This window comes from Equus quagga, unplaced genomic scaffold (assembly GCF_021613505.1).
Source record: "Equus quagga isolate Etosha38 unplaced genomic scaffold, UCLA_HA_Equagga_1.0 HiC_scaffold_63_RagTag, whole genome shotgun sequence".
Classification (NCBI taxonomy): domain Eukaryota; kingdom Metazoa; phylum Chordata; class Mammalia; order Perissodactyla; family Equidae; genus Equus; species Equus quagga.
This window is the reverse complement of record NW_025794242.1, coordinates 34,561-44,481: the sequence shown is the minus strand read 5'-3', so window position 1 is coordinate 44,481 and position 9,921 is coordinate 34,561. Positions and strand designations below refer to the sequence as shown.

The 9,921-nt window shown below is 45.4% G+C and overlaps 1 protein-coding gene across 1 annotated transcript; it reads left to right on the top strand.

The window, feature by feature from the left end:
• Window positions 1–5,818: 5,818 nt before the first annotated feature.
• Window positions 5,819–6,175, top strand: LOC124232454 (interferon-induced transmembrane protein 2-like; the record flags this gene model as incomplete). The annotated part of the gene is made up of 1 exon (XM_046649425.1): window positions 5,819–6,175. A coding segment is annotated over exon 1 (357 nt), but the record flags the coding sequence as incomplete, so codon positions are not given.
• Between the last annotated feature and the right edge of the window lie 3,746 nt (window positions 6,176–9,921).

Below are 9,921 nucleotides of genomic sequence, written 5' to 3'. Positions count from 1 at the left end.
CACCTGGGATCGAAAACAGTGAATCTTGGGGAGCCGAAGTGGAATGTGCTCACTTAAAAGTGGTGTCTCAGACCTTCATATTTCTTGAAACCCTGTCATACCTTCAATCCATCTACCCTGTTTCTTGATTCCAATGGGTCTTATAGCCATGCTATTAGCAAGTAGCAATTGCTGGCTACAAAGTGGCCATGGATATTAAACATTGCTCAGAGATTGTTAAAGTGCTAGAAATGGTACAGGGCCACTATAAAGCAGTGGGGTTCCATATTAAAGCCCATCAAAGTGGGGAACCAGAAGCCACAGAATGATACATCTTGGCAGCTGCAGCTGTAGCTTCAGCTAAAAAAGAGCTGCTCCATCAGGAGAGCTTCTCCAGTTACCATTAAAGCCCACACTAATGCCTATGTGAGAACTGACTTAGCCTGGAAACTTACCCATGATTAAGTGATGCCACCTCACAGGTATATCAGTTGTCCGCAGTAACTAAGGGCTGTATGATTAACCAACAAGGGAACATTCTAGTCCCCACACTAACAGGTTGGGGACTCCTTAAGAGTGCATGTGCTGTCTTAAAACTTGGTAAAGTGGTTTGTCCCAAGATCCCTGAGATCCTATTTGGGTAAGTCGTCCCTTGGTGTCACTAAGCACACACTCTTTCCTAAAATTACAAGGATTCAACCCTTGGATCCACTCTACAAGTGTGAAAAAATACAGAGAAAAATAAAAAGCAAGGTGCCTAGTGGTGAACATCCAGAGAGGTCCTCACAGACATTAGAGTAGTCTCAGTTTTTCTGCTGACCACTTTCAGATATGAAGCTCTTGTTTCAGCAGCCCTGTCCAGATAAGTCATAACTGCCACAACACCCGAGGTTCTTCACTGAATCCTAAGCAAGCCAATGCCATTTAGGCACTGTAGTTGCCTAAGGAGGTTCCACCTTCCTGGGAGGCAGGACACGGTCCATCAGAGAAGGATGAGAAATATGTATGGAGGCTGTAATAGAGCTGGTGGAAAGTAGAGGGAGGGTCTAAATAAGAAAGAAGGCCCACAGTGGAGGTGACCTACTCACATACTCCAGCTATGGCCCCACAGATATACCAGGTGGTGAGCCCTGGGAGACCTGACCTTTATACCCTTATCTCAACCCTGCTTAAGCCAGAGGAGGGAACAGGGCAAAACTCATTGCTGCTCTCTTCCCTGTGATCCCTCTACAGGGAATTGGACTCTGCCACATGTAGTGACTTTAACCCTCCTCTAATAGACAGTACAGTTAGATTAGGAACCAGTGACACATCTGGGATACAGCCCTTAAGACAGCTGCCTGAAGGTGAGGGGATGCTTATTGATGTGCGTCTCCTTTTCCACTTCTGATCTGTGGAAATTGAAGCCACGCCAAGAGGGCTGAGCACTGACACAGAGGAGTTCATAAACCCCTGAAGGGACTCTTCTGCATTGTGATCCCACCTGGGCAGATATTCCAAGCCTGTTGACTACACACCTCATGCCTGAGGAAAAGGCAACAGTTCTGTTCAGAGCCAGAGAACAAGCAGGTAAGGAAGAAGACCCAGGACCAGAAATCCACAGACCTGGTCAACAGGCTGTGACAGAGACTGACCAAGGTAGGAATTCCAGTGAGCCTGAGGAACGAGGAAATCAAGGACACTTCTGAGGCCTGATTTGGAAAACCAGGCAAATACTAAGCTAGCCACCCTCTAATTGATCTAAGCTAAGAGAGGTCCAATATTGCCCCAAGGACAACCCCTCTACTTTGTTGCAGAGCCTGCAGGACTGTCTCAAGAGATACACAAATTAGGACCTTGAGGTCTGGTGCAGTACAGTGATTTTTTTTGAAACTTTTTTATTGAGATCATGATAGTTTACCACCTTGTGAAATTTCAGTTGTACTTTATTGTTTGTCAGTCATGTTGTGCGTGCACCACTTCATCCTTTGTGTCCAACCCCCCTTTACCCTGGTAACCACTAATCTGTTATCTTTGTGTACATGTTTTACTTCCTCATGTGAGTGGAGTCATACAGAGATTCTCTTTCTCTATCTGGCTTATTTCATTTCACATAATACCCTCAAGGTCCATCTATGTGGTTGTGAATGGGACAATTTTATCCTTTTTATAACTGAATAGTATTCCACTGTATATATACATCATATCTTCTTTATCCAATCATCAGTTGATGGGCACTTAGGAAGCTTCCATGTCTCAGCTATAGTAAATAATGCTGCCATGTACATAGGGGTGCATGGGGCTTTTGAAATAGCTGATTTCAAGTTCTTTGGATAGATACCCAGTAGTTGGAGGGCTGGATCATATGGTATTTCTTTTTTTAATTCTTGAGAAATCTCCATACTGTTTTCCATAGTGGCTGCACCAGTTTGCATTCCCACCAACAGTGTATGAGTGTTCCTTTGTCTCCACAGCTTCATTTGTTACTTTTTGCCATTCTAACAGGTGTAAGGGGATACCTTAGTGTAGTTTTGATTTGCATTTCCCTGATGATCAGTGATGATGAACATCTTTTCATGTGGCTATTGGTCATCTGTATGTCTTCTTTGGAGAAATGTCTGTTAATGTCCCATGCCCATTTTTGGATTGGGTTGTTTGATTTTCCAATAATAAGTAAAAGCTTCTCCTGAGTTTTGTGAGTCACCCTAACAAAGCACACAAACACAAAGAGAGTTTGTGGGCATCTGCACTCTTGTGGCTGGCTGTGCAGGAGCACAGTTTACAAGCCCCTTTCTTGAAACGTGCAACTTGGAACTTCTCAAATGGGGGCACAGCATAGGATAGTCCTGGGGGATCCTGTTCTAGCCCCAGGTAGAGAAGGCCAGAATTGAGTTAAGTATGTCCCAGTACTTAGCCAGTAAGGGATAGAATGTACCTAAGGGGGCAGTGGTTTTTGCTGTCTTTGGACCCTAATGTTGGATCCATGGCAAAGAGTCTGTGATAAACAGGGGCAAGAAATGGACCAGTTTTTAATGGGGCAAGCTAGACACCATGGCGAATGAATGTCCCCTGTGAATGAGAGCTGTAGTTGTCACTTAAATGTTAATCCAGAAAGCAGGAGAATAGACTATGGGAAAACCTATGGTGGTGGTGACCTCCACATAACCCTCCCAGCTACCCACCTTAGCAAGTGTCTCCACTACTAGAAACTGAAGGAAATCTCCAGCTATCACAGAATAGAATATTACAATCTCAGGTCATGCTCCTTTATTCCCCTCAAATTTCTTGAAAATTCTGGGATACCCTCGACCCAGCTACCCTGCTCCTTGATTCCAATGGGCCTATGATTGCTGGCTATAGAGTTCTCCAGAGTGAACCATGTAATTACAAATGGGCAAGAGATCCTTAAAGTCATAGAAATGGTACAAGGCCCACAGGAAGCAGCTGGATTCCATTGGAAATGCCAGTGATACGGGGAATCAGAAGCCACAAATGTAAGTAACTTGGCAGCTGCAACTGCAGATGAAAAAAGGGCTGCACCCAAAGAGAGATTCTCCAGTTACCATTAGTGCCCCTGCTAATGCCCATGACCACGAGTGAACTGACAACTTCTGGGAACTTACCCAGGATGAAGTAAGGGAAGCCACTACACAGTGTTAGTGATCCTCAATAGACAAGGGCTGAATGATAAACCAACAATGGGAGATTTGAATCCCCAAGCTGTGGAGTCTTTAAGAGTGTGAGTGCTGTCTTTAAACTTTGAAAAAATATTTGTTCCATGATCTGCAGGATCCTATTTGGGTAGGGCTTTGTTGTCACTAACCACATAATCTTGCCTAAAATTACAAGGAGTCTCCCATTGGATCCACCACACAAGGGTGATGAAAATACACAAAGATAAAGAAAAGTGAAGCTCTCCAGCACTGAATAACCAGAGACTTCTCACGGATGCTAGAGGAATCTTAGTACTCCTGCTGACCACTCTCCAATTGGAACCTCTTATTTCATCAGCCCTATTCATATAATTCATGACTGCCTCAGTACCTAAGGCTGCTACTCAGATCCTAAACAACTCCATGCCATTTACGCATGGTAGTCATCCAAGGAGCTTGAAAGTCTTTGAGCGGCAGAAAAGGGCTGTCCAAGAAGAATGGGCCACCCAGTGTTGAGACTGTAAGAGGCCTGGTGGGATCTAAAGGGAGTGTGCAAATACAAAGGAAAGCCCACACTGGAGTTCACTTCACTCGTACTCCAGCTTTGGCCCCACCATTAGACAAGATGGTGTGCCATGGAGAACGCTTCCATTATCCCCCTAACTCAGCCCAGATTATGCCGGAGGTCAGAACAGGGCCAAACCCCTTGCGATCCCCCTACAGGGAATTGCACTCTGACACAAGCAGAGATCCTTCCCCTCCTCTTCCAGATTGTACAGCTAGATTAGGAACCAGTTACACACCTGGGATAGAGCACCCAAGTCAGCTGTCTGAGGTGGAAGGTATGCATATTGATGAGCACATCAACTTTTCCACCTCTGATCTCTAATTCAAAGACACATATGAAATTACTGAGCGCTGACCCAGAGGAGTTCATAAACCCCACAAAGAGAATCTTCTGTACTTGTGATCCCACCTGGGTAGATATTCTAAGCCTGTTGACTAAACACCTCACACCTGAGGAAAAGTCATCTGTTTTGCTCAAAGTAAAAGAATAAGCATGTAAGGAAGATGATCCAGGATCAGACATCTGCAGGCCTGTTCAACAGGCTTTGCCAGAAAGAAATTGCCCTTATTGCAATGATACTGAGCAAGGAGGAAAGCAAAGATATTTTTTGGCACTGATTTGGAAAGCCAGGCAAAGAGTAAGCCAGCCACCCACTAAATAAAGTAAACTAAGACAGGTCCAATAGGGCCTTGAGGAAAACCCCTCCAGTATGTTCCAGAGACTTCTGAACTGCTCTGGCAATACACACAGAGGGATCTTGAGGCTTGGGGCAGTACCGTGATTCTGAATCCGTATTTCAGAACTGAGATGTGTGTAGCACATCCATGGGAAACTCTGAAGCTTGGCTATCAGTTCTGATATCAGTCCACCACCACTACAGGAGGCTTCATTGAAGTTGCTTCATGTCCAGCATAAGGCTGAGGATGAAAGTTAAGATAAGATGATCAAAAGTCAGGCCACCTTTCTCTCTGTGGCCCCCAGCCTCCTCAAGGTAATCTGAGGGAGAGAAGGAATATGCCATGGGTGAGTAAACCCAGTCCTCACCCACGGCCCAGAAGGCCCCCAATAATGTTGGGAGTTAATCGCTGTGCAGACTGCCAACAGGAAGGGCATCAGTTGCAGGATAGTATGAACTGTCCCCAGAGATGGAAATGATCAACCTAAACTGTGCCATGGAAGTTTCCCTGGACTTCAGATAGATGTGATGTTGCTGCGGTGTTTCCTGATTGGGTCCAGGATGCCCAGGTGACTTTGCAGAAAGAGGAGAGTTGGTTGAATCTCTGCTCCATAGTGGAGCCTTGTTATTTTTGTCGAATGCCCCAAAGGGAAATATCTCTGAATGGAGGAGGAAGTGACAGAGTCCTCAGGAAAAGAGAGGCACAAAGATTTTTGTAGCCCAGGGGCTATGAAACAGGATCAAACTGCTGAAGAATTCACTACTGTGTGTACCAGTTTGCCCCATTAACCCCCCTAGTAGGAAGGGACATGCTATCTACGCTAGGGGACCCAAAATGTGGGGAACATCCCACTGACCACTGCTAAGCCTCTGGACCACAGCTCGCTCCAACCCAGCACCACGAACAGCACCTCCCAGACCTTTGTCTGTGGCACCCACACTGGTGTCCCCCCGACCTAGGAGATGCTTAAGGAGGAGCATGAGGCATCCATGCTGGGGGTGCCCCAGAGCTCAGCTCCCGTGATGACCACTGTGATCAACATCCGCAGCGAGACCTCTGTGCCCGAGCACATTTTCTGGTCCCTGTTCAACACGCTTTTTACGTACTGGTGCTGCTGCCTGGGCTTCATGGCATTCATCTACTCCATGAAGTCTAGGGACTGGAAGATGGTAGGTGACGTGACTTGGGCCCAGAACTATGCATCCATGGGCAAGTTCCTGAACATCTGCGCCCTGGTCATGGGCTTCATCGTGACTACATTCTTCATTATGTCTTGCCTCTGGCTGACTGATCTTTTTCCATGCATTTTAGTGATCATAGTGAGTTCCAGAGACTACTAACAGCTGTGCCTGGCCTGCAGCTACCCCAGTCTTCACAGCAGTTTATACACACATCTGCCTACACTTGAATTCAATAAAACATTGGTTTGAAGGAAAAAAATGTGGGGAACAGGAGAAAACTGAGATCCTAGCACCAAAAAGAGGGGGTGGTGAGCTGATGGCGATCTTACATGATAGAGCAGCAACTGAGAAGGATGAGATTCTCCTTTTCATTTTTTGCTGAACTAACTCAGAATTATGGGTACTAGGACAAATGGGGTGAGCAGCCAGTGACATGCCGGGGACAGTAAAATGGAAGCAGGTGTGTTGCTGTCCCAGGGTAAAACATATAACCCTTGAAGCCAGACCCATCAAAAGGAAGGTTTTCCATAATCAGTAAGTTTGCAGAAGAGGGGAATATAGATTTGCTCAACATCTTAGCGCTGTCAATGCTGTATGCTCTTGGAGTTATATAATATTAAATGTCTTCATATTTATTCTGTCATGCAGAACCTAAGATTCCTGTAAACGCCCATATGAGAGCCATATGGGCTATATTTTATTATAATCATTACTTGAGTCCTCAATCTCTGAAACAAGTCCAAAACAAGACAGCTGAAATGGCTTGTCACCTGTTATTCATCACAGGCCCCTTTGAAGGCCACTGTAATTGAAGCTAGCAAGATGAAGTCCTTGGAAGGCCCTGAGGGTGGGATCTGGTTGCCACAGAGAACCATTGTGTCATGTGGGGCTTGAGAGTTTCAGGCACGTCTCTGCCTCCAATGCTAGGGTGTTTGAGGATGGGTGGAGAGGGGCTGAACATTGCATTCAATTTGTAACCACTAATGATCTAATTGACTATGCCTATGTGATGAAATCTCCATTAGACAACAAAAGGACATTCACACAGACTTCATGTTGGTGAATATGTGGAAGTTTAGGGAAAGTGGCACATCCAGGGAGGATCTACGAGCTCCTCATCCCTTCTGCAAATATGTGACTCTATGCATCTCTTCCACATAGATGTTAATAAATAAAAGGTTTTCCTAATTTCTGTGACCTGCTCTATGAAAGTATTCAAACCCAGGCAGGCGCATGTTGGCACCTGCGGTCTTATGTCCTGCTGGCCAGGAAAGCAGGTAACAACCTGAATTTTCAGATGGGAGCTCAAATGGGGCAGGGTGAAGGGTAGTCATGTGGGATCTGATTCTATCCACAGGTAGATAGGATCAGCATTGAGTTAAGTATGATGAGGACTTTAGGCTAATTAATTTTAAAATTGCAGAGGAGAAGCAGGCTCCAAGGACTGGAATTTGCTTGCACTTTGATGAGAGATATTTGCATTTGTGAAGGAAGTGGGGATGGTCTTATCTCTGGAAACTCTTAATGGGGAAGGAAAGAATTTAAGTTGTTTACTGTCTGGCAACCTCATGTAACTGACCCCACACTAAAATCCTCCTTTGTCTTTAGCTGAAGATAGTATTTAAGCAGTGACTTCTGCCATTTACTCTATCCAGTTTGATTCTTATCTAAAAGTTGTGGGACCACCCAATGGCCCGACCCTACCAGCACTGGTACCATTTTAACTGTTTTTTGTCTTGTAAAGAGATAACTCACATACCTATGCCTTAAATTTAGCCTTACTCTCCACCCAGGTTGGCAACAGAAGTGGCAGCAGCAACATGCCAGCAGCTCTGCCTGCCCCTGGGTCCTGTCCCCATGCCAGGGGCAGCAACAGCAGCTCCCCATGCCAGCAGCATCTCTGACTACCCGGGATTCCTGTCCCCATGCAACAGCTCTGACTGCTGATGGATCCTGTCCCCATGGCAGCAGAAGCTCTGACTGCCCATGGGTCCTGTCCCCATGCTATTCCATACTATTCTAAATAAAAGAGCACTATTTCCAGACATTAAGAGTCCAAGAAATCTTTCTTTTGACTCCTTGGCTCACCGACTCCGCATCAAGTATGTTCAATTTCTTAGCCACTAATGGGCATGAGGTGTCTAAAGGGGATGGTTGGTATTTACTGTTTTTGGATCCCTGATGTTGAATTCACAGCTAACCCTCTCTGATCAACTACAGGGGCCAGAAATGGACCCAATTGAATCGGGGAAGCTACACGGAGTTTCCTAAGGATGGCCCTTATGCTTTAGACCTGTTGCTGTTACCACCCTCTTAATCGTGAAACCATGTAAACAGATTATGGGTCAATGATGATGTTGTGGACCACATTGCCCACCTCCTCCCCACCCTCCTAGCAAGTCTGTTGCGTACTAGAGACTGAAGGACATCTCCAGCTATCCCAGAATAGAATAATACAATGTCAAGTGATGATGCTTGATTCCCCAAAGATTTCTGGAAAACGCTGTCACAACTTCAACCCAAATACCCAGCTCCTTTATACCAATAGGCCTATTAAGCATGCTATTAACCAGCAGAGATCTCTGGCCACAGACATCTCCATAGTGAATGATAGACCTTCAAAATCTGCCAGAAAGTTGTAGATGTGTTACAGGTACCCTGGAAGAAGCTGGGCCCCATTGTAAAGGACATCAAACTGGGGAATTAGAAGAAACAGAAGGAAATATCTAGGCATCTGCAGCCAAAGCTGAAGCTGCAAAAGGGGGCTTTTCATCAGGAAAGCTTCTCAAGTTACTATTCATGCACACGCTCCCTTTGTGTGAACTGACATCTTCTGTAAACTTACCTAGTATGAAGTAAGGGAAGTCACCACACAGAGTTATCAGCAGTCCTCAGTATTCAAGGGCTGCATGATAAGCTAAAGAGAAATGATTTGAGTCACGACGCCAACAGCTTGGGGACTCCTTAAGAGTGTCTGCACTGTCTTAAAACTTGGTAAAGTGATTTATCAGAAGATCCACTAGATCCTATTTTCATAGATCCTGGCTTGGTGTTACTAACCATACGCTCTTTCCTGAAATTACAATGAGTCACCTCTTGGATCTACCATGCAAGGGTGAAAAGTTGAAAGTAAAGAAAAAGATAAAACAAGGGTCCCAGCCCTCAATATCCAAAGAGATCGTCACAAGAATATTGAAAACTCGGAGTTTTCAGGAAATCCATGCTAGCATTTGAACCTATTATTTCAGCAGCCCTTATCCAGATGAGTAATGACTGCCTCAGCACCCGAGGCTCTGCCCTGGATCTGAACCAACCCCATGCCTTTTAGGCATGATAAGTGTCCGAGGATGTTGCATGTTTCAGGGCAGCAGGAGTAGGTCAATCAGAGAAGGATGGTACTCACAGTGTTGAGACTGTAAAAGAGGTTGTAGAATATAGAGGGGTTGCAAATATGAAAGAAAGACCAGGTCAGACTCCACCTCGCTCATGTATTTCATGTTTGGCCCGATGGTTAGACCAGGTGGTGATCACTAGGGGACATCCCGCTTATTCACCTACCTCACCTCTATTTAAGACAGAGGCCAGAACAGGTCCAAACTCCTTCTTGTTCTTCCACCTGTGATTCTCCTTCAGGGAATTGGACTCTGCCACAATCAGAGACCCTTCACCCTCCTCTTCCAGACAGTACAGGTAGATTAGGAACCAATGATACACATGGGATAGAGGTCCTAAGACAGTTGCCTGATGGTGAGGGGATGCTTATTGATGTACAAGTCCTCTTTTCCACCTCTGATGTGTGGAATTCAAAGGCACACATGAAAGGATGGAGTGCTGGCACAGAAGAGTTCATAAACCACATAAAGGGAATCTTCTTCACTTGTGAT